At 52.2% G+C, this 24,604-nt stretch overlaps 1 protein-coding gene across 3 annotated transcripts; it reads left to right on the forward strand.

Annotated features, from left to right (window-relative positions):
* The first annotated feature begins 3,670 nt into the window (after positions 1-3,670).
* WNT5A (Wnt family member 5A) lies at positions 3,671-24,388 on the forward strand. Of its 3 annotated transcripts, none has more exons than XM_082728255.1 (5): positions 3,671-5,191; positions 11,190-11,323; positions 12,538-12,788; positions 17,183-17,475; positions 21,399-24,388. In XM_082728255.1, the coding sequence occupies exons 1-5, from the start codon at positions 5,186-5,188 to the stop codon at positions 21,855-21,857; spliced, it is 1,143 nt and encodes a 380-aa protein (XP_082584381.1). In that variant the 5' UTR covers positions 3,671-5,185; the 3' UTR covers positions 21,858-24,388. The 3 variants fall into 3 exon arrangements, with proteins under 3 accessions (XP_082584381.1, XP_082584380.1, XP_082584382.1); XM_082728254.1 differs by lacking the exon at positions 3,671-5,191 and adding an exon at positions 9,135-9,159; XM_082728256.1 differs by lacking the exon at positions 3,671-5,191 and adding an exon at positions 10,697-10,781.
* Positions 24,389-24,604: the final 216 nt, after the last annotated feature.

Here is a 24,604-nt window from a genome sequence, read left to right on the forward strand (position 1 = left end):
ATTCCTAGTGTTGAAATAATCGCAACACTTATTGCCAAGGGCAGAGGCTGGACCAAGGCCTCTGGAACCTTATCTCAATTGTTAGAAGATCCCTAATCTGTTCCAGTGTAGGGATGAGGAAAGGGTGGCTCAGAAGGGGAAGCGACCACTCAGTCAGCCAGAGGTAGAGCTGGGGGGGCAGACTCGAGGCTTTTTGACCCTGATGTCCCTTAAAACTAACACTGAATGGAGAAAGAGAAAAAAAAAAAGAAAAGAAAGAAAGAAAGACATCCATTCAGACCACCCCCCCTGCCAAAGCACCACTGATGGTAAAAAATAAAGAGGGCCCTCAGTGAGGGGAATACAGCGCTAGGAAAGCTTGAGTCAGCCCAGTGTCCAAAAATGTCCTCAACCTGCAAGGGAGGCCCTGTCCTTCCCAGCCCAGTGGCCAGTGGCCTCACGACCTGACGGAATTACTTTGACTGTGGCCACGCGGTGGTGAGGAAGCCCCAACCCCCTTCCGGCCTCTTTGTCCTGTTTAGTGCCCCATCTGTGGGCCCCTCGCGGGCATCCCGGCTGGTCTTGACTCTGAGGTGAAGGAGTAAACATCTCGGGGTCCTTTATTAGTTTATTTCAGAAGATGGAGCCTGTTTGTCCCTGGGGCCCATCCCTCTTTTATGGCCTCCAGCCCTTCTTAACAAATTCTAGCGACTGGAGAGAAAAACCGCTTTCTACGGTGGATCATTAAAACACCACCATAAACCCAGGGCCATAAAATATTATTTGCCGGGCATAAAAGGGGGGTAGATTTTCCCAGAATGACAACCCAGACCCTGCTTTCTCCCACTGGGAAAGGCAGCCCAGGGATGCGATCGTTCATAAATTCCTCATCTTGCGCTCTGTTTTGTGAAATAATCTTGTTGGGAGAGCAGCCAAGAATATTGATTTATTGGTTCCATGGACTCAAAAGCATTTCTAATGAGTGGAGCTCCGCGATGCCTTCCACGGTGTGTCTGCAGATGACTCAATCTGAGCGCGCATGCGCCCATGAACACGGTTTGCAAGGGGTCTGCGGGACAGGAACCCTTGAGAACCTCGGGCTCCGCCTCCTTAACCGATGGGGAGGCATCAGTGTCCCTTCTCCTGGCCAATTCCATCAACATCAGGGTGGACTGGCTCTTGCAAACCAGCCTGGTTTTCCAGAGAAGCACCTCTGGCTGAGGACTCAAAGTGGATTTCGAGTTGGTTCTCCTTGACATCTTTCTCTGGAAATAATCCTTTCATCCATTCATGTACTCATCTGGTCATTCAACAGATATTTTTGAGCACCTACTAGTTGCCAAGGCCTGTCCTGAGTGCTGGTGTTCTAGCCATGGAAGACGCTGTTAGGGAGCTTCCTGGATTGTTGTGGGGTGAGATCTCACCACATCCGATATTAGTATCTTCAGAGAAAATTCACAGTCCCCTCTCTGAAATCTTTGGGGCTGGATCGGTATGTCAGAAGTTTGGGGATTTTGTGGAATTATAAAATTGGGGGGGCATATCATAATTTAATTTGCAAAGGGCGCCAGTGAAATCTGGGGAGATACCCAACAATTCCCTGCTGTTTATATTTCTTCAGTGAAAAGTGTGACTGTTCCCTGTGACTGGAAAAAATCAAGGGTATGGAGTGCCTGGCAAGTGACCCACGCTGAGTACTCCATGACCCCCCTGTTCATTCTTGCTTCCTGCCTGATTTTCAAGGTCATCTGTTTCCTTTTCACGGCACCCTTGCCACAGGTTATTGTATTTCTCCGTGTTTTGTTTGTTTGTGAGTTTATATGTGTATTGAAGAAGATTTTGAAGCCCCGAGAGGCTAAATGACTTGCCCAAGACCTGACAGCTAGAAAGTAACCCAGGAGGGTTGGAAATTCAGTCTTCCCTAAACCACTACCTAACACCACCTTCTAGAGAAAAGAAGAAAGTAGGAAATAAAGACGATTGGGGCTGTGTCTACATAAGCAAAGGCAAGTGAAGAAAAGTAGGCAATAATCCAGATAACTCAGAATTTGACAAATTTTAGAAAAAGGTTTGTGTTGGGTAGCCAGGGTTTCTGGACAGGCTGCAGGGGTGAGAGCAAGTGACTAGCCCTTCTGTTTTAGCAGTAAGATCATCTAAAGGGACTCAGGGTCACTTGGGTATAGAGGGGTTTCAGTACCCTTTGAGAGCTCTATTCTTGAACTCCTGTCCTGCCATTGCCCAGTGCCTCTGGGCATCTGGGTTGCCGGCCCTGAGACAGACACAGTCAAAAGCAAAAAAGGACAGAGGGAACCAGGGAGGGCTTGCCAAGGGGCGGTTCTCCCGGCACAGACCTCTCATGTTCAGGCCCTCCCCTGGAACTGGCAGATTTCAGACTAGATTGGAAAACTGGAAAATGCCCACAAGTCATTATTGTTAAGTGGGCAAGGCCTAAAGAATGTAAGGGGACGAGGAACTCAGGAGATGAACAGGAGATGTCTCCAGAGGAGCTTTGATGACCTTGGGCTCCTCCTCCTTAAGGCTTCCTGAAGCCCTGGCTAAAGAAAGCAGGGCCAGAGGGAGAAAGGGCATCTCTTGCAATTCCTGGGAAGCCCACACAGCCATTTTGGTGCGGGTGGCCAAAGGAGGCCAGGGCTGGGGAGGATTCCCGTCAGCAGAGACAAGTAAGGTCCAGGAAGGGGCTGCAGAGGGTGGGACAGAGTCTCAGCAGTCTTTCCCTGCGCGATGTAGTGGTCAGCCAAGGTGGGAGTCAGGGATGGAAGAACAAAACAGAACAGCCACCCCCTCCCCCCAAGAACCCAGGCTGTGGAGTGTATGCCTTAAGGTCAAATGCATGCTGCTGGATGGTGGAAATTGAATCGTGTGTGTGTGTGTGTGTGTGTGTGTGTGTGTGTGTGTGTGTGTGTTCCACCTGGGATGTCTAGAGGATGGGGAGGACTGTGAACAAGAGCTGTGCTCCAGTGGGAGGCATGGTTTGGGGGTGGCTTCCCTGGCATGCTGGGCTTCAGGGGCACACATCCGCCAACCGCGTCCCTACAGGGACGACCACAGGTGTCTGTAAGTGTCCAGAAGTTCCAGTGTCTGGAATACGGTTTTGCGGAACTTCGCAAGCTTCTCACCTGAGGGCAACCACCTAGATCCACCCGGCAGCACCACACGTCGCATCCGGGTGCGCTGGGTCGCAGCCAGAGGCTGAATCGTGCGCCCCAGTCCCCAAATCTTTTACACTGGGGCGATGCAGGATGTGCGCGTCTGCCCTGTTCTCCAGCCTCGGGGCTTAGGGACCCTCTCCCGGGGTAAGAATGAGGAGGAGGTGCTCCCAGAGGTTCCGTGTTGGGGCCGCAGGCCCCCTGCAGCCCCAGTGGGAGCGTCTCGGGACCCGCGAGCCAAGGAGTCCAGACCGGGAAGTTGGGGTTCATCCTCCCGAGGGTGGGCGGCTTTGGAAGATCGCATACCGCCGGCCGGGCGGCGGGCAGGCAGCCGCTGCAGAGTGGACCTCTCTCTTTCAGCAGATGCCTGGGGGATGGGGAGCCCAGAGAAGGGGGCTCGAGCAGGGAGCGTATTCCACCCCCCTGCACCCCAGCCGTGGTACGGCTTTAAAATCCTGCGGAGTTTGTCATAGGCCGGCCTCACCACGCATGCGCATAGGCGAAGTTGAGTTTTTTCTTTCTTTTCTCCCCCCTTCCCTCTCTCTTTCCAGCCGCCTTTGGTTCTTCAACTTAAAAAAAAAAATTTTTTTTTCCCTCTAAGAACAGCAGGGGTAAGAGGAGTCTGGAGAGAGGGAGAGAGAGTGAGGCAGTTGGCTAGGAGGGCCGGGGGTGGGTGGGGGGGGGTCGCGGTCCCTGCGGCGGGTCAGTCTGGCTGCGGGGCGCAGGATCGCGTGGAAGGTTGCTGCGAGCTCCAAGGCGCCGCCTCCGCCGCCCAGAGTCCGGTTCGGTGCGGCTGCTGCCGAGCGAGCTACTCCCGCCGCCGCCGCCGCCGCCGCCGCCGCGCCGCGTCCCCGACCGCCCGCCGCCCGCCTGCTCGCCAGCCCGCCCCTCGGGCCCCGGCGCCAAACGAGGAGGTGGGCAGCCGCGCCAGCCATGGACCGCCAGAGCTGAAGGGCCGCCGCGGAGCCCCTGGCCCTCGCCCCTCCCCAGCCCCACGCCCGCGGTGCCCTCGCCCCTCTTCGCCCTTCGCCTAGGGAAGGCGGGGGAAAGACGGGGATTAACCCGAAGAGAGAAAGAGGGGAGGGGGAGCCAGTGTCTCCCCCGGGGCAATCGCTCATCGCCCCCGAAACCGCCGCGCAGAGCGTTCGAGGGACGACTTTTACCCATTTTGCGCCCCCTTTTTGCCAAACCCTAAAATGAAAGGACAAAAGTTGGCTCAGACTCTTGTAGTCCGGACGGCGACTTGTGCATTTTCAGCGGCATCTCCCGGAGAAAAAGCCATGCGCGCCTGATTGTTCTGTGGCCCCAAAGCTTCAGTGTGTGTGGGGGTGGGTGGGGGGTGGGTGTGTGTCTGTGTGTGTACACAGACGTCCACACACTCACTCGCGGCCGCAGGATCAGCGCCTGGAAGCAGACGTTTCGGCCACAGACTTGGAGAGGAGGAGCTGGAGATCAGGAGGCGTGAGCCGCCGGGAGTTTGCAGAATCCGTGGTGTGAATGAACTGGGGGCACCTGGGCGCCCGGATCGCCCCCGCCCCCGCCCCGGGCCAGAGTTGAGTAGTGGGGCATTTTTTTCACGCTCTTGTGAAGAATTTTTTTTTTTTTATTATTTGTTGTAAAGTCTTTTGCACAATCACGCCCACATTTGGGGTTGGAAAGCCCTAATTACCGCCGCCGCTGATGGACGTTGGAGAGGGAGCGCCTCGCCGAGGAACAGTCGCCTGCACGCCCTCGCCGGACCCGCGGCTCCCTTGTTGCGCGCCGGCTCGGCTTTGCCCCTGCTGCCGATCGGCGGGCTTCGGCGCCCCCTCGGCTCCCGGGCGCATCCCGGCGCTGCTCCGGCTCGGGCCCTCGGACTCGGACGCCAGTGACCGCTTCGCCACCGATTTCCTGCGCCTGCCCGACGCGCCCAGGAGGAGCCCGAAGCTCTGCGCGGGATCGTCCCCCCAGGCTTAACCCGGCCGCTCCACTCGGATTCCTCGGCTGCCCTCGCTCTGGTGGCGACTTCCTCCCCGCGGCCGCGTCCCCTCCCCCTCGCCATGAAGGTAGGTGTTCTGTGCGCTGTCGACGCTCGCCACTTTTTTTTTTTTTTTCACTTTTTTTCTTTTGGAAGTTAACTAACTCCCCCCCCCCCCGCCCCCGCAACCCCCCGCATACATACCTCTTCCTATCCTTCCGTTTCTTCTGCTGCCTCCAGAAGCTAGAACTCCTGCATAGCTGGCAGGCGCTCCTACCCCTTCGCCCACCCGCCCACCCTCGCGCACTACCTCTGTCTCCCGGGAGACTTCTTGTCCCACCAAAAGTTCCGCAAGCCTTTTGGACTTTGGAGGAAAAGTGAGGAAGAGCCAGGGCAGAAGAACTGAGAGCGGTTCACCGAGGACTTTGTTCTTGCCCTAAGAAACATCAGTGTAATTTACTATGTATATTTCAGTAACAGGATAATGATTCAATTCAACAAATATTTACGAAGCGCCCACTGCGCGGGCACCAAGAGGGTGTGTGGCCGGGGCTCGGAAAGGGGAGGAGGACTCCTTGGTTGGGAGACCGGGCGGCAGGACTAGGAGCCTACACCCCAGAGCAGTGCACCGCCCCCTCTCCCCTCGTCCTCTGTTGCGGGAGGCCAGGTTGCAGGCTCGTCCGGGCCGGGGAATCCCAGCGCTGCAGGCCCGTGTGCCTTTAAGAGTGCCCAGTGGGGGGCCAGTGCGCACCCCGGCGCGGGAGCCGGGTCGCGTTATTAGCATTATTAGCCGCCACTGGGTGAGCTCCGGCACTTTGCGGGGGTGATGGGGGCGGGGAGTGTTGGCAGTGGTGGCTCTAATCCAGTCCTCTGAGAGAGCGCGCCCTGGCCCCCTGCGCGGAATCTGCCGTGTCCTTTGGAAACATTTGGGCCTCCGCTTTGGGAGAGCGGGCAGGGGGCAGTTTGTGAACTCTTGTTTGTTTTAATTGTCAGTTGTATGTTAAAGCCGAGTCACACACTCCGAGGGTCACCGGGAGTTCACTTTTGCGAAAAGTTAACATTTCTTCCTGCAATAGAACTTGTTATTTTCCAAACAACTTCTCCTCTCTCTGTCCTCCAAGCTTCGATCCTTAATTTTCACTTTTCTTGATCCTCTCCCATTTTACTTTTCTAGAAAATAAGGCTGGGATTAGAATTAAGATGTTTCCTAAAGCAAACAAATTCCCGCTCGCCCTCCCAAAAAAAGTTTTAAAAAGAACCCGAAATCTGGAGCCCCCCGGGGCCTTGTTTTACTCTCCAATTCCAGTTTGGCGTCGGGGCCCCTTCTCCTCTCCCGTTTTTAAATGGACAACCCTCCGTTTGGAAGTCCCTTGGAGCCAGGCGTGGGATCGCATCTCCTCAGCCCCTGCCCTCCCGCCAAGATTCGCTGCTGCCCCAGCCTGATATGGAGATTTCGTTTCTAGACAGCCTCTGCCAGGGGAGTTTCGTGGGGGCAAGGCTGAAAGCGCGCAAGCTGTGGAGACGCCTTGTAAACTGTGTCCGAGTGTGTAGATTCCTGTCCTGTGTGTGGGGAGCGAGGGGAGTAAAGGGTCAGTTGTTCTCCAGTCTTGGGCTTACTAGAGAGCCGTAGTCCCGCCGGGCCCCACAAAGGAGGACCCTCCCCCAGGAGGACTGGCCCGAGAGCCCCTGGCCTTTCCCTTTCCTCACCGGAGCGCCCCGGTGCACAAGGGGTTATCATCGCGCGCACGGAGCTCAGCTCTTCCCGCTGCCTTTTCACGCTCGCAGTGCGGTGCCGGCTGCCCCCTGTTGGCTGCCTCGAGGTAGGACGCCTGGGAGTCGGCTCCTTGGGGTGGGCAGTCAGCTGCTCGCCTCTGCCTCCCACCTCGGGCTCCGCTCGTCCTTCCCGACCACCAGGTCCACCTCTCCCTCTCGAGGGCCCCACAGAGGCCCCCAGGGAACAAGCTGCTCTGCGTAGCCGCCGCAGTACAGATGGGGACAGGGGTCCGATCCAGCAAACGGGACTTCGGAGAGAGGAGGGTTTACCTCGCCCCCGGGGCGTAGGAACAGGAGCGTCGCCCTAAGAAGGCCTAGGGTACGGCCTGGGCGCTCCCACCCCTGCTCTGTGGGAGACAAGTGTTGCTTTCTCTTTCTCGGCCTCAATTTCTTCGTCTATTAAAAAGCGGAGTTGAAACTGCCCCTGAAGGGTGGGGGTTCAAGTGATCTTCAATTTTCTTTCTCCTTCATTCTGCTCTTCCTCTGGATGAGAGCCTGCGCTTGGAGGTTAACCTGTGTGAGAAGGTGTAAGTGATGTGTGTGTGTGTGTGTGTGTGTGTGTGTGAGAGAGAGAGAGAGAAGAGAAAGTATTGAAGTCTGAAGAGACTCGTCCTGGGATGGAAGTGGGGAGACAGGGAACAGCCGGACTTGGCCACCGCTCTTCCTTTGGAGCCTCCTTGTTCAGTCCAGAGCCGGGGCAGTCCTTGCACTGATCACTGGGCGCAAAGAGCTCCCTCCACCTTCTCTCTAGGGCTTCCCCCACCCCAAACGTACACACAACACACACGCAGCGCTGTGGACACAACAAGGCGGTGAAGGACTGCTTCGATCCCTCTGAGCCCAGGCTAGAGGCTTAGGGGAGCCCTACGTCCTCCTCTGCTCCCCCTTTAAAGCGGACCTCCTGTCGGCCTCACCAGGCTCAGCCCCCCTGGGCTCCCTCTTCTCTCTGGGTACTTCCTGGGGCAGGGCGTCCCAACTTGGCGGTTGCAGCCTTTTGTCTCCCACAATTTTCTGTTTCTCTCCTTTAGGAAGAGATCACAGTTGGGAAAACAAAGTTTATTTCCTACCAAGAGCAGGGATTGTTGGAGTTTCCTATCTTTTTAGCCACCACGAGCCCAGGTCAAACTCACTTCTGACTCCTAGCTGGTCTCCCCCTTCATTTTCATCCTCCCAGACCTGGGGGAACCTAGACTCAAAAAACCGAGTGGAAGGGGATGCCCAGACCGAATGAGGTAGCGCCCATGGGTGAGGGTCGAGAATCTTCTTCCTGCCTTTGCAGAATCTCTCTTTAGGGGCCGCAGAGCTGAGGACTTGGGTGCTGGGCGCCGGCTCAGACCCGCTGGCTCTGTGGCTTGGGAACCTCATCTAACCAGAGTGATGGTTTCCTGTCTCCCACCCCTCATCACCCCCAGCCTGCACCCCAGTGGATAAAGGTGGTTTAGGAACACCTTCAATCCAATGCAGAGGCTTTGGAGGAGAGACAGAATAAGCGTCACTGCGTTGAGCTGCTCTGGCTTTGGAAACTGGGGAGCACGAATGCCCTACCCCCACTTCACCCCTCCCCTGCGATAGAAACTCTCAAGCGCCCGCGGCCCTCCACCCCATCGCATGCTAGGAACAGATTCTGAGGACCTTACATAAGCGGGCTTCTTCTGGCTCTGAAAGTGTTCGAAAACATTTACCCCGTTCTTTAGTAAACTCAGTCTCTGCCCAGAACTTTTGTTTTACCCCCGGTGTGACCGTCTCCGGAGAGGTCTCATTTCGTACTGTCTTTTGGGATCAGATCTCTTGGTAAACAGGCAAGGGTGTTTACCCTTCAGAGTCGATGCATTTATTAGTGAGTTCGCTGTGGGTTCTTTCAGTCCTTCAAACTTGTGGGGCCTTTTTTTTGGGTTGCACGGGGATTGGAGCGGGAAGAGGGCCAAGGTGTTTCCGGGCAAGCACGCGGGGTTAAGTGGAGACGCGACTCTCAGGGCTCTCCTGGCGGTTCCCCTTTGGGACACCTCTGGCCTACCCCTAATCTGGAGCTGGGGAGACCCGAGTCTCGGAGACCCAGTGACCCACTCCCAGTTAGGAATGGGCAGACTCTCCCTAGGGTCATCGGGCCCAAAATCGGTTCGGTTGTGTGGCTTCGCCTCTAACAAAGAGATCCGCTGTAATCCGCCGAATCTGTTATCAATTTCTCTGCTGCCCGCGCCCCTCCCCGCGTGCCCCGCCCGTCGGGAAGCTCGGAAAGTGCGCGCGGCCAGCAGCCATCTCCGCCCGCGTCTCGGAAGCACGTCGGTGCGTGTGTGTCTATTGAACGCGTTCGAGTGTGTGAATGTGCATGGGTGTGTTGTGAGTGTGTATGCGTGCGCGGCCTTGGCCGCGGAGGGGGGTGGGAGTCGATTTTGCCTGGGCCGCGCGCGAAGGCAGACCTCGCAGCCCACCCCCTCCCCTGGAGGAAACTTGACACTTCGGGCGGGGGTGGGGAGCGAGACCGAGCCTTCTCTATCTTCGGCTGGGGAAACCCCAGGTTTCTGTTCTCCGGGATGCGCCCCTAGCTTTGCGGCGTTTGGAGAATGAGTGGGCCAAAGGCTCAGAGCCCTGGTTAGCGGGCTCGGGGGACCACATAAGCGTTTCCTCTTGGAGAAGCCCCGAGCTGTCTGGTCAAAAGGACGGCGGGCACAGAAAAGCCTTGGCACGCTCCTGGGCCCCCTTGCTTTTCCAAGGCTGCCTAGGTCCCCTCGGTCCCTTTGACGGCGCACTTTCCAGGCCCTTCGGCCCCCTGGAGAAGGCTCACCTTTCCTTTCCCGAGGAAGGGGCTCCCTCCGGGCTGCGGGCGGTGCAGCGCAGCCGGGTTACACTTAACAGAAACGTAAAAGGGGATTTTGGAAACCCGCTCTTCCCTCCCACACGGGCCACTGTGTCGCGCCCCCGCCGCCTACAGGTGGACAAGTCACCAGTGGGGGGGGGGGAGAACGGCCGCGAAAGCTCCCAGGGCCGCCCCCTGCCCCCGAAATTCTTCACAACGGGAAGCTTCGCCGCCGGGGCCCTCTCTGCTCCCTGGAATCCAGGGGCTCAGCCGCGGCGCGGGAGCCGGCGCATCTCTGGCCCCGCCGAGGGCTCACTGGCACCCGCGGTGGCCTTGCCCTGCACTCTCACCGTTCGAGACTTAACCGAACCGAGTCTGAATTGGGCTGGAGGGTGGGGCGGAGGTGTTCTAAGGCCAGGCTCACAGGGCCGCGATGGCAAAGTGGCCGACAAGTCCAGACCAAGACCAAAGAAAACTGGAGCCCCCCGTGGTTTCCTTTCCTCTTTCTCCGTGGCAGCTGTCAGGAGTGGGGACCGAAGGGGGGCGGGAGAAAGAGGGAAATGAAAAATCAGAATTTGTGGGAGGGCAGGGAAGGGATCCTCTCCCAGGACAGATCCCCTATTTGCCTCAGGGGTGCTAGCCCTTCTCCCCTTCTCGGGGGCGCGCAGAGTGGCCAGAGGAGGCCGCAGGCAGGGGAGGGGGCACTGTTTTCCTGTTTCCTGGGTTGAGAGAGCAGGTCTCTCTCCCCGTTATCCCCAGGGCCCCCCCATCTCCTCCCCACTCCAATCTGGTTGAATAGTGTCCTAAGGAAACCCAGGCTGCCCTTCCCCCTCTGGAAGTGGCTTCCCCCAAAGCGGCCTGTAAACTGATTAGGAAACATACGCTGTTAATTCCGAACTGCATTTCCCAGCTGGGCACTCTCGCGCACGCCGCTCCCCGGGGCCTCGCCCCCCACCCCCTGCCCTTCCCTCCCGCGTCCTGCCCCCACCCCACCCCCACCCCCGCGCCGGCCACCCCGCCTCCTCCGCAGCCGCCGGCGGCGTGCTCCACTAGCCTTCGCGCTCCTCTCGCCCATGGAATTAATTCCGGCTCCACTTGTTGCTCGGCCCAGGTCGGAGAGCGGACGAGGGTGGCTGCGGGTTCCCGAGTGAATTCCCGAGGAGGGACCCAGCACAGCGCGGACTAGAGGGGAGCGAGGGGGTGCGGGAAGCGAACGAGCAGGAAAGAGGCAGCGCTTGGCAGCGGGGCTTTGACTCAACAGCATTGAGACATGTTTGTAATCGCTGGCGTGCCCCGCGCGCAGGATCCCAGCGAAATCAGATTTCCTGGTGAGGTTGCGTGGGTGGATTAATTTGGAAAAAGAAACTGCCTATATCTTGCCATCAAAAAACTCACGGAGGAGAAGCGCAGTCAATCAACAGTAAACTTAAGAGACCCCGGATGCTTCCGTTGTTTAAACTTGTATGCTTGAAAATTATCTGAGAGGCAATAAACATCTGCTCCTTTCTTCCCTCTCCAGAAGTCGATTGGAATATTAAACCCAGGAGTTGCTTTGGGGACGGCTGGAAGTGCAATGTCTTCCAAGTTCTTCCTAATGGCTTTGGCCATATTTTTCTCCTTCGCCCAGGTTGTAATAGAAGCCAATTCTTGGTGGTAAGTTCCTTCTAAGTACATATTCTTTGTTTGATTTTCTTTTTTCTAAGATTCGTGGGTACGATGCTGCAGTATTTAAAGCTGAATCGTGAGTCTGAGTGCCTTTATGTGATACATATGTCTATAATATATTTTGTGTATATATCTGGAAATCAGAATTTTCTTTTAACTTGTTAATATCGTCAAGCTTAATCTTTAGCTCTGTAGGGAATGGGACCCTATAAATCTACCCTTTTTTTCTATGAGGCCCTTGTTCAGATGTCTGCTTGTAGTACATCATGTAATAAAAGGGCACCGAAATTCACTTCTCTAATAATTGTAAGCCTATCTATAAAATTTACTTTTGCCACCTCTAGGTAGTAAAAGCGAGTTCCAGCTTTTATTTTCTGTCACTCGAGGTTATTAACCTTCAGGGTCTGAGGCAGGCAGAGTGTTCTAGGAAGACAGCTGCACTCCAAGTGGGGAAGTATGGGGCTAGAAATTTGATCAAAAGGAGGTGAACCTGAAGTAGTCAAATGTCCTTAAACGAGTGTTTCTCTCTGGTTAGGGGCCTTGTAGATAGACTGCAGTGTATCCAAAGGATTATTTTTGACGGCGTTCTGGATATTTTTCCCCTGTAAATGAACAGCGTTTCTTCTGACTGTCAAACATGGCTTGTGTTCACTGGATACCCTGTCTTGGGTCTTTTACAATCACATAAGGGGCCCTTTTAAAATGTCCAGAAACTGGTGAATTTTCTTCAGTCTCTCTACTTGTGTCCCAATTCTTGCACCGGTCAAAAGGAGCTCCTCTCTCCTCTTCCCCGTGTCTAATTCTGTCTGCTTTCACATGCATACGTTTTCAAGGCAGATCCGTCCAATTTGTGGGGCAAAGGGAGTCCCCTTTCTCTAATGTCAGAGGCCCGTCCCCCCAACCGCCATCTCCCCCATTTCGGAAATGTGGGTTCAGGTAGATGGCAACCCGGGCAAGGAAGGGAGTGAAAACCTAACTGAGGAGCCAGATGGCGGGGTGGGGACTGTACAATACCTCCGTTTTCTGAGCGCAGTTTAAACAGAGAAGTTTTATGAAGCCCTTCTCCTACTTTGTCATGAGGACAAGCAGGAGAGAAAAAGCATCTGTGTGCTGAAAACTCTGTCTCGCTGACATGCTTTCAGGGGGCCTACCTCGAGAGTTCACGTAAATCTTGAATGCACATCTCCCCCCACCCCTTCTAGGTCGCTAGGTATGAATAACCCTGTTCAGATGTCAGAAGTATATATCATAGGAGCACAGCCTCTCTGCAGCCAGCTGGCAGGACTTTCTCAAGGACAGAAGAAACTGTGCCACTTGTACCAAGACCACATGCAGTACATTGGAGAAGGCGCGAAGACGGGCATCAAGGAGTGCCAGTATCAGTTCCGGCATCGGCGTTGGAACTGCAGCACCGTGGACAACACCTCTGTGTTCGGCCGGGTCATGCAGATAGGTAGGACACTGTGCAACAGCTGGTTAAATGCAGATCAAGCCCTCTCCGGAAGACGGGCTTCTGCGAGCACTTAGGAGCTTGCTAAGGACGGAGTCTTCCAGCTGGATGAGCGCAGGGTGGGGGGAGTCTTCCGGAATCTTCCTCACTACTGCCCCTGGCCTTAATTCCTGTTCCCACATCTTGATAATAATAAGTTTGGGGGCTTCTTTAGTCAAATCAGAAGGGAAGCATCAGAGACACCTTCATTTTTCTGAACACTGCACTTTTTTCTAAAATGCCTTCTGTTTGGAAGAGAAGCAGAACGCTTATTTCGGTTTCTCAAAAGGAGGTGAGGAAAGATGAGTCATTTATATCCTTTTAAACTTCAAAACTCTTTTAACGGTTAGAAGTCTCTTAAGCCACAATTGAAATGGCCCACGCATCAAACTAAATACTGTCATCTTTCGAATGCTGGCTACGTTGGGAGTGAATAAGGTTTTAATTTTCCTAATATAGATGTTTCCTGAGGCTATAGAGATATATATGTTAAAAGCTTTATTTTTAGGCCCAGAAAGAATTTTAATTAGGAGTGATCCCATTTACATTGTGATTTTGGCTATTGACACACAAGCACATGCTTCGGATCCCAACCTAGAGACTTAAAAAAAAAGTCTTAAATGTATTGCTCACAGATTCTTTAGGTTAAACGTATCCTTGAACTTGGTAGTGCATGCAGGGAGGAGGTGGCGTTAAAATGGGGCCAAAGGCAAAGAATTTGGAGACTCTGTCTGCTTCTGGTTTGGTTTAATAGCATAGGATACTATCTGACAGATGGGATCCTGTGTGTGTTTTCTAGTGTGAATATTTTAGGTCCCTTTAGTATTATGCAAACAAGCCCTTATAATTAATATGACCGCGGTGATTCCTAAAATAAGAAGCCATTTATCAAAGCAATTAACTGTTTAGACGGACTGAAGATAAAAAAGTTGGCTTAATATCCGTCACGGATGGATAAAATGCTTTTATAAAAACCCTGAAAAGTGCATTCATTGAGAACAAAAAAGAGTTGTCAGTGGATGTTTGAGCCAAGAAGCCAAGCGACTTCATATACTAAAATAATACAGGACTGGAAGCCATTCCTCTGATTGAATGGCAAAATGGTCTGCGACTCTCAGCCTGCAGTTTCATAGGGCTTTGTCCTTCCTGTTAATGATTAAAATGTGCTAATGTGTATACTGGGATCCGAATCCAGGAGTTAAGCGGCAGGAACACAGGAGTCTGCCCTGAACATGGACTGCCCTATCTAGTAAAGTAGTGGGGTGGTGGAGATGCCCTTCTGCATTGCCTTTTTGTGAGCAAGCTCACAACGTATCAGAATGGTAAGTTGTCAGCTTTCCCTTCTCACCTTGGCCTTATGTATTCCCCCTAAACTGCCTCCCTCTCAAACTCTGGGAGCACTTTTCCGCGTGTGTTTGAGTTTGCACAAGCCATACATTTTTGATGGGTAACCAGGAAGCAAAACAGCCATTGGAACGGTTTTTCTGTGTCGTCACTGGAACAGGGCTTTGATTTAAGATCCTCTTCTCGTCTTCCTATGTAGCCTGTGTTGGGCCAAAATGTTCAGAATAAGCTATCATTTGCTAAGTGGATTTGAGTTCTGCTGGAGATTTATTTAAAATGTGGTCCAAGATTCAAAGAGCCTGCCTCCTCAGGGAACAAGCAGAACCTTTGGTACAAAGGCTTATAGTTAATTGTCCCTTGCAAATACCCTGTCTGGTCCTCAGCTGTGCGGTACTCCCATCTGGGTTGGTGGCGAGTGGGTGGGAATCGAACTTCCTCCTGGGGCACCCTGCTAAGATACTAGCATCAAGTTTACCCATGTCCTGGGCATCTGAGAGCCCACCCTAACCTCCTTTGCCAAAAGTCCCCCAGGTTCCTGGGGTCTTACAGCAGGAAGCTGCTGCTGGGCTTCCGGAGGAACATGGGGCCCTCTCTTCTATTTATTTAAAAAAGAGATGGAGGGAAGAAAAACCAGAATAGATTTTTGTGGAAGGGGAACACGGACCCAACCCTAACAGTGGGAAATTAACTTGGCTTTCACTTTTCTATTTATGAGTCTGTTTGAAGAGAAGGAGCTAAGGGAAAATTTAAGGCACCTTTGATGTTGCAAGGGGTGTGTGTGTGTGTGTGTGTGTGTACTCACTCCAGAGCACTAAGTACAACCAGAGACATGGAGAGCAATCCGTGAGAATCTGACCCTGTGCTGGGGCCAGTGTCTGAGAAACTCAGGCTGCTACTTCCATCCCTCTTTGACTCATTTTTCTAGGGTGCTAGTTGCCTGGGAGGCACCGTATACAATTGGCCAGTGAAGGGCCCACTCCTCATTTCGGAAACTTTCTCATTTTTCATCACCGCTATCCTTTCCTCCAGCTTTTGTCTCCGTCTCTTCTTTGTCTCCACACTGTGAAAAGATATATAAGAAAGGCTCCATTTTTAAGGGGTGTGAGGGTCTGAAGAGAGGTAAATTTCACAGGGAGGGAACCCGAACTGAACTGATGGCTGCGTCCATAGGCTATTAGCCAAAGAGCACTTTTCAAACTGACATTTTTCCCTGCAGGGACCAGTGAGCTAAAGAGATTCTGACCAGGTTTGGGTGCCAGGGCAAAGAAAAAAAAAAAAAAAAAAGGAAATGCTCAAGGTAGATCCATGAAAAAAGCAGCATTATTGTGTTTTGTATAAAAGCCCTTTTATGCGCCGTCTCCTCGGAAGACAGTGCCTCATGTTCTTCTATCTCCGCAGGACTCTTTATCTCTCTTCCTCTAGTGGCTGCCTTACTCTACAGGTCTCCCATCTGGGGCCACAAATTTTTCTGTACTATCAGTATTAATCCTCCAGTAACTCCCCAGAATCTGTCTGCTCGCCTCATTTCTCTCCACTCCCTGATGTGCCCTGCCTCTCTCATTTGAGTTAGATACACGGAACACCCCTTAGGAACTTTCTGGATCCTCCTGCCAAACACCAACACGCTCCTCAAATTATTCATTTTTTTTTCAAATTGTGGGAGGGAAGGTCTGTGGTAGCTGGGAACCTTCGCTATTCCTGGAAGGAGGAATCACACATGTCTGTGGATTGAAGTGTGGAGACTGAGTCCCAGAGAGGGCAGCCTGCAGGATCCTGGAATGGTATAGCCGTCCTCCTCAAACGGACCCTTCTGGTTGGGGTGGGGTCCTGTTGTCAGCTGTAATGCTGCTGTTACCCCCCCCCCCCCCAAAGATTGTTAGGAAGCTCTTTAAGTGTCAGAAAAACTTACTCTGGTACAGGGATTTCAACACCAAAAGTGGCCTTTTTTCCTGCCCAGGCATCTAGTTCAATACTTATTTTATAGTTGAAGAAAGTGAGCCCCCTACCCCCCAGTACACCCCAGCTTCAGCGGGCAAGGTGTTAACCCTTTCTCTCTGGTACCACATTTCTATTAAGTGGCTTCTTGTTACGCACAGAAACGTCTCCATGTACAAGTGGGAGTTGAGGTAGTCTGCGATTGCCTCCACTTTCCTCCCGATGAATGGGACTCCTCTATCAGTGTTGTACAGGGTTTCAGGAAGAGGAAGACTCTTCCTTTCCCCTCAGATTGTGGTTTCTTCTTTCTTGCTATTTATTCTAATGCTCTGAGGCTAAGGCTGTGGGTGGGGGTGTGGTTTGCAGAAGTCGCATAAAAGACAGCAGGCTGTTAGAAGTAGACCTCCATCTTCTGGAAGAAGTATCAGACCCATCAGCTTGGGATTGAAGAAGGGGCAAGTTTCACTCCAATTCTCTAGGAACAGGTTTAGAAATGTCCTGTGGGGACGTCAAGAGCCTGAGACAGGCACCCTGTGCCTCCTGATGGAAAAAAGGGGGAGGCGCCCCCCCCCAACCCCCAGTAGGGCTGCTGCAGCCTCTGGGTTCCAGGGTTCCAGGGCCGGAGACTTTCAGAGGCCCTAAGCCTAGCAAATTCTGTGCTCCCGCCTGAGGTAATTCGACATGAAAATGACACCAGACCTTAACATAAGCGTAAGGAGGTCTCCCCACGTTCTGTTCTCCCTCAATGACTTCTTTCACGTGCGTTTTGGGAAGTAAGTTTTCCAAGATTTTCAGGGGCTGGAGGGAACACCAGTCCAGCGCCGCCTGAGCGCTGTGGCCGCTTCAGTGTCAAGAGTAAAGGTGTGTGTGTGTGTGGGGGGGTCTGCTGCTCCTGTCACTTGCCGCCGCCGAGTGTTGGGCGGTTGTCCTGCCTCCTCCCCTGGGGGTGGGGGCCGGCCACGGGGGTGTGGGTATTAGGGCTGGGGCGCCCCCGGGCCGCTGGGTGGGTGGGGCTCCCCGGGGGCCCTCGGAGCCCGGCCGCCGGCAGGCGCCGGGTGACCCCCGCGTCCCGCCCGCAGGCAGCCGCGAGACGGCCTTCACGTACGCGGTGAGCGCCGCGGGGGTGGTGAACGCCATGAGCCGCGCGTGCCGCGAGGGCGAGCTGTCCACCTGCGGCTGCAGCCGCGCCGCGCGCCCCAAGGACCTGCCACGGGACTGGCTGTGGGGCGGCTGCGGGGACAACATCGACTACGGCTACCGCTTCGCCAAGGAGTTCGTGGACGCGCGCGAGCGGGAGCGCATCCACGCCAAGGGCTCGTACGAGAGCGCGCGCATCCTCATGAACTTGCACAACAACGAGGCCGGCCGCAGGGTGAGTCCTCCGCCCGCCCCGCCTGCCCGCTCCGCCCCATCATCCCCCGCCCCCGCCCCCGCGGGTCCCGCTGGGGTCCCCAGGCTCGGCCGCCCGCCCTCCGGCCCTCGGTGCCGCCCTGCGCCGCCCTCCAGGTGTACCTGCCCCTCGGTCGCTCTCCCGGGCGTCCGGCCCCTTCTTTCCCTTTAGGACTCTGCCCTTCGCTGCTCCCCTGTCTGCCTCCTTCCCTTCCTCCCTCCCCACCTACACCCACGCCCCCCCCCCCCCAAAGGCCTCCTCGAGGTGAATCATCCCGCCTGGCCCCCTCCAGCAAAGGTGCTTCTGCAGTCGCTGGACGGGAAAAAAAGAGCTTTCTCTGCCTTTTTAATTAGTCCCCAGTGCCATTGGCCAGCCCAGCTCAGAAATAAAAATGTGAATAAAGCTCGCCCTCCTCCTTGGAACATGTTTGTGGTTGGGCTTAAATTTGGGAGAGGCAGTTCTTTATCCCGGGAGGTGCCCAGTGGAGAAAGCCCTCAGCTCGGCTTCCAGGACTTGGCTTTTCCCTCACTTGCTTTCTCCTTGCCTCTCCCCATGGCATTAGATAGCAGGCCTGACGGATTGAAGGTTTTATTTTGTTTTGTTCTGTTTAAAGGGTTTTTCTAGGAAAACGATGGCATTTTTAGGAGTGTGGACTTTTATAGGTCTGCCCATCAGGCCACTCGAGGGTGGTTCTGGATAGAAGAGAGAGCCCCTCAGAAGGGCCCAGAGAGACCAGCTTTGCAAGCCCTCACCAGCCTTCTGGGTCCACTCTTTCCTTCCTCTGGTGGGACGCTTCTCCACAACAGTTAAAAAGACCCTTTTTTTCCTGCGGTTAAACACATGGCACTTTATGGCTGCTTTAAAATGAAGGGGTGAAACTTTTCTTAACTTTGGCAGCATTGAAAACCAGGGTCATTATTTTTTCACAGAACCCAAGGTAGGTGCCAGGAACTTTCTGGTCAGAGATTTCACTCTTCTGTATTTTGGGGTGAGGAAAAGGGAAGATAATCACAGAGTAAAATATAGAGGACTGGGAGGAGTCTTAGAACCCTCTAACCACACACCCTCATTTTTAAAGCTTGGGAAACTGAGGCCCTAGAGAACCACTTCATGGCCATGGGGGAAAAATTGATGGATTGAGATACAAGCCCAGGCACGTTTTTATTAAACGCATGCGTCACAGCTCAGGGGTAAAGGGCTATCAATTGCAGAATTAAAGAAATCTAGGTTAAGATCCAGTTCTGTTCCTTTCCGTGTAGGAGTCTCAGTGACCTCATTTGCACATCTTTTGGAAGGTCATGGCATGAAATATTGCTTGGGATTATGTGAGGACTAAGTGGGATCATACAGGGGTGGGGTCATACGAAGTTACCAGTGCTTCTCTTTATCCAACCCGTAAAACAATAGCTTCACAGGGTTCAGTCCAAGGGCTGAGTTTAGCATCTGCCTTTAGTGAGTGCTTGATAAATCATAACTTAATTGGTAAATGTTACGAAATGGGGAACAGAGAAGTCAAAGATTATCTAGATAATTCCAACTAACCTAGCTTCTCACATTGATGTTAAAAACGTGGAGGTGCTGGGAAAGGACTAAACTGTAGATTTTTGCCTGTGGTGCTGTGAGGGGTCACTTTACGGTTTCAGAGCTTCTTTCTCAAGCCTCCCATTGCTGTCTCTCCCCTCTGGAGCTGACCAAGGCCACATCATGGACATGTCAACCCCACTCCCCGTGGGAGCCCATAAAGCTTGTCCCTGTCCTCACAGGGGGGCACATCCCAGTACTCAGAGCAAACCGCAGTGCCCAGGGCCTCAGACCAGACACACCTCCAAGAGAGAGATGTGGTTGACTCTTCCGGGCCCATCGCGCCCATATTGGGTACTTTCATCCATGGAGGGGATTTCTTTGACTTCTCTCAGGAAGAGAAATGATCAGAGGCTTAGCAACCAAGAAGAGAAGGTCAAGGGATTTCCAAGTGGAAATAGGGGGTTTTGGGGAGTTGGAAAAGCACCTTTAATATTAGAATGTCATTTACCATCTATATTTTTAAATAGAGAGTGAGTTCTTTTGGTAGGTTTTATAAGTAGAGCAGTGAGCTATGCTTGGATCCTGGCAGATGAGGTTGCAGAGAAGACAGTTTTTCTCCAGGACAGTGGGGGAAGGGAGGAGATTTGGACCCTGTGCCAGGAAATCATATTAGAATCGCCTGGGGGCATTAGCTTTTTCTTTTCCTCAAAGGGGAGCAAAGGTTAAATACATTTGCAAAACCTTTCCACACATTAGCTGAGTGCCTGAATCTCTTTATGCCAAGGGAGTACATTTGGCTCCCCCCCACCCGCCCTCGCCCCCCCTTTAAAAAAAAAAAGCCCTTTATGAATCCTTAGAGGACAAAGGGAGCTGTTCTGGGTGTAAGGCACCTTCTAGCTCCCTCCAGCCTCTAGGTTCTTGACAGACCTCCTGCAGCTTGCCAGCACCACTCCAACTGTGAAGGGTGACTGGCACAGGAGCTGTGGGCAGTGGGGACTATAAATAGGCAGCCACCGCCTCCCAGACTGCTGGGCACGGTTCTGTGAGGCCAGGACGGCGGACGCTGCTACTGGGAGGCCAAGGTGACCCAGTGAGAGCCCAGGACCAGCACCCAGATGCCTTGGGCTCATCACCCTGGAAAAAGAGCAGATTCACCGATTGCCTCCCATATGCCATGTAACACTTTCCTCGCATCCCCTCATTTTATCTTTACAACAATATTGCGAGGTTTGTACCATTACAGTTCCCCTTCCCAGATAGAAAGAGGAGGCTCTGAGAGGGAAAGCCAGTTGCCTCAATGCCAGGGCCCAGTGAGGACAAAACTCACATCCGCCTAGGTCCGGTGTGGAAGCTCTTTCTTACACAGTGTGGGGAAGGGTGAGGAACTGTGCAGGACCCAGGAGTGAGAATGCCTGAGATCCAGACCTGGTTTCCCCACATTCCAGCTGTGTGGCCTGTGCAGGACACTTACCCTCTCTGTGCCATGGGCCATCATCTAATCCATTATAATGTTATTTGGGAGGCTTTAATGAGATAAGTAGTATAAAGTCTCTGACGACAGTGTCTGGGACACTAATAATAATAGTGACTAAGATTTGAACGCTGATCCCACCGGGGCTGCTCCCCGCACCCCGCCCTCCTGCTTAGCAGCTTGGTGCCCATGGGCATGTCACTGAGCATGAGCTTGGAGCCCAACCACCTGGGTTCAAATCCTGGCAGCCCTCCCTTCCTGGGTAACTCTATAGCCCTCACTTTTCCTCTCTGAGATGGGTCAGATACTATACTAGCCCTGCCCTCATAGGCTGGCAGAGGGGATTCACCCAGGTGAGGAAGGCAGGAATTGTGGATAATCTCTGGGATCAGTATTCAGGACATTATCCTAGGGGAAAAAAGAAGCAACTGGAGTGTTTTCCTGTTACCATTTAAAAGTTGGTTGTTGCTTCCGGTGAGGTATACTAATGAGAGGTTAAGAGCCCATTTATTTTGTAGATTTTTTAAAGAAGGCAATACCTGGGTGCCTGGGTGGCTCAGTGGGTTAATCCTCTGCCTTCCGCTGCGGTCATGATCTCAGGGTCCTGGGATCGAGCCCCACATCGGGCTCTCTGCCCAGCGGGGAGTCTGCTTCTCTGCCTCCTTGTGATCTCTCTGTTACATGAAGAAAGAAAAAATCTTTAAAAAAAAAAAAAAAAAGAAGAAGAAGAAGAAGAAGGCAACACCTGCCTTCTGGTAGCGCAGGAGGAGGAGGAACTAGGCCGGGCCCTGGGGGAGCTGGTGGCTACTGCTCCCCGGGGGTAAATGATGGGGGGAGCTTTGGGAACATGCCCTCCCTCGCTCCAGGCTCCAACGCGAGTGGGTGCGCTGACTGTCCTTTCTCCCCACAGACGGTGTACAACCTGGCCGATGTGGCCTGCAAGTGCCACGGGGTGTCCGGCTCCTGCAGCCTCAAGACGTGCTGGCTGCAGCTGGCCGACTTCCGGAAGGTGGGCGACGCCCTGAAGGAGAAGTACGACAGCGCGGCGGCCATGCGGCTCAACAGCCGGGGCAAGCTGGTGCAGGTCAACAGCCGCTTCAACTCGCCCACCACGCAGGACCTGGTCTACATCGACCCCAGCCCTGACTACTGCGTGCGCAACGAGAGCACGGGCTCGCTGGGCACGCAGGGCCGCCTGTGCAACAAGACGTCAGAGGGCATGGACGGCTGCGAGCTCATGTGCTGCGGCCGCGGCTACGACCAGTTCAAGACCGTGCAGACGGAGCGCTGCCACTGCAAGTTCCACTGGTGCTGCTACGTCAAGTGCAAGAAGTGCACGGAGATCGTGGACCAGTTCGTGTGCAAATAGCGGGTGCCCGCTGCCCGCGCCTCACCCAGCCCCGCTCCCAGACCCACTTATTTATAGAACGTACAGTGATTCTGGTTTCTCTTTTAATATTGTTTTATTCTCCTCCTCCCCCCAGCATTGCAACCGGAAGCATTTTTTTTCTGTTCCCATCTAAGAACTCTGTGGTTTATTATTAATATTATAATTATTATTTGACAGTAATGGGGGGGGTGGGAACCAAGACAGATATTTATTTTGTGCATCTTTGGAAAGGTAAGACAAGACTTCTTTTGATGGTGTAGGATGAGGGGGGATTACAAGTACCCTTAGTTGTATGCACATCTAGAAGGGAAAGGAAAGATGTTTTCTTTTTCTCCACTGTGGGGTCAAATATAGGACAGGTAGCAACCAGCTGGAAGGGGGTGGTACAGCTCTATGCATGATTCAGCTTCTGTGACCAAAATGGATTGTCAGTGCTCTGGGGCACGTGGAGGGGTCTTGAGAGAAACAAACACGAAATGAGACCCACCCCTTCCCTAGGGGCTGCCAGTTAGAAACATTTTCAAACTGGTAATTTAAAAAGTAACAGCAAAAAATCTCGCATCCCTCCAAGATATATCATTTGCCTCCTTTTTCTCAAATGTTCGATCTGCACAGGGTTCTGTACCAGTAGCTACTGAAACTTGGGGAACAGGCAGGAAAGCTCCGGAAGTTAAAAGCCTTAAAAACACCCATATCAAGATCCTGATCTGACGCTGTTACAGGAATTAGGTTATCAGATTGGAAAAGGATCCCTGAATGATTCTGGGTACTAGCCTTTTCGTTTGGAGAGAGGTGGGGAGGTTGGCCTGAATATTAAAAAAAACTATACTGTAATTTTCTTAGAGATGCTTGGTTAATAAATGATAATGATGGAAATAATAAACGAATTCCATTCACAGATCCTCAGCCCAAATAACAGGGTAACTGAACTGGGTGCAGATCAGCCCTGCCCCGGAGCGGAAATCCTGCACGAGGGGGAAACAGTGAAGTCGGCCCTCCCGCTCAACCCCAGGTCCTCTCTGATTCCTCCTGGCCTTGGTGCAATGTGATGCTGGCCAAAAGGCAGCTCCAGTAGGTCCCTTTGATTGTGGGACAGGAAATGAAACATTACAAGCTCCACTTGGGAAACGGTTTGCTATTTAGGGAATTTTTTTCCCCCTCAAACTTTTATTTTGAGGAGCAGTCTTTTTATAGGTTTTAATGACATTACACGGCTAATGGAGTTCCCAGAGGTGTTGCAAGTGTTTCACTCTTGTGATCCTGTGTGTTGACTATCCACTCCAGCTTTTCCTATTATACTGCAGGTATACCCTAAGGCTGTTCCTAGTGTACTTGAACAGTTGCATTTATAAGGGGGGGTGTGGTTTAATGGTGCCTGATATCTCAAAAGTCTTTTGTACATAACATATATATATGCACACACACACACATCTATATATAAATATAAATATAATTATATCTCAGTGCAGCCAGTGACTTACAGTTTATTCTGAGGCAATTTCTCCATCTAGAGCATTGTTACTCTTCATTGCAATCCAATGGGGATTTTTCCAAAAGTTTTCCAGGTTGAACTTGGGCTGCGGCCCCGATGCGAGCGATCACACCTGGAGGGAGCATCACAAAACAGCCTTGTTTCTGAGGAATCTGGAAGGTCTTACTGCGAAATGCATGTTGGTTTGAAAATTCCTTTTATCGGCCTTGCGCCACCCCCTTCTCTCCAACCTCCATCTCTGTACACTTTCCTGAAAGGGCATTATTCGTTTGCCATGGATGTGGAAACGAAGAGAGATTCGAAACTCAGAAGCATTGTCCATGTTTGTGTTGCCATGGTTCCATTTGCAGAGTGGAAACTGGTGCCTATTAGCACCTGTTTGAGTCCATAAGGAAAATTAAGCTCATGGCATACATAGCTAATTAGAAAAAAAAAATTTTTTTTTTAAAGCGAAGGACACCTCTTTCCAAAAAGTGCCATCAAATGTGTTCTTATTTCAGATTTATGCTATTTTAGAAGTTTGGAAAGACACCCATCTCCTGCAACCCTCCAAGGCTCAGTGACCTTCACAATGACCTCCGCCACCTGTGGCTCTTTAATTTATTGCACGAAGATATTCTCGTCCCCTCAGTTGCAGTGAATTGCAAGCAAAAGATCTTGAAATTAAAAAGCACTAATTAGTTTAAAATGTCACTTTTTTGGTTTTTATTATACAAAAACCATGAAGTAATTTTTTTATTTGCTAAACCAGATTTTGTTCCTTTTTAGTGATTCATGTTTATGAAGAGAGTTGAGTTTAACAATCCTAGTTTTTAAAAGAAACTATTTAATGTAAGATATTCTACTTGTCATTCAGATATTATGTATATCTTCTATGGCCTTTATTCTGTACTTTTAATGTACATATTTCTGTCTTGCGTGATTTGTATATTTCACTGGTTTAAAAAACAAACATCGAAAGGCTTATGCCAAATGGAAGATAGAATATAAAAATAAAACGTTACTTGTATATTGGTAAGTGGTTTCAATTGTCTTTCAGATACTTCATGTGGAAGGTTTTTTTTTGAGAAACCATGAGGGATAGTTTAGAATGACTACACATCAGAATAATAGAAGAGTACAGAGTTTTACCAAAACCAAACTTTGGAAGCTTCAAAAGATTTCTATATGTAATGGAACAAAAGGGGAATTCTCTTTCCTATATATGTTCCTCAAGAAAAAAAAAAAAAAAAAG

Source organism: Mustela nivalis (assembly GCF_964662115.1).
Source record: "Mustela nivalis genome assembly, chromosome: 1".
Classification (NCBI taxonomy): Eukaryota; Metazoa; Chordata; class Mammalia; order Carnivora; family Mustelidae; genus Mustela; species Mustela nivalis.

Coding starts and splice junctions, on each gene's coding strand:
- WNT5A (XM_082728255.1), top strand. Junction 11,324..12,537: donor ATAGAAGCCAATTCTTGGTG/GTAAGTTCCTTC, acceptor CACCCCTTCTAG/GTCGCTAGGTATGAATAACC. Junction 12,789..17,182: donor CGGCCGGGTCATGCAGATAG/GTAGGACACTGT, acceptor TCCCGCCCGCAG/GCAGCCGCGAGACGGCCTTC.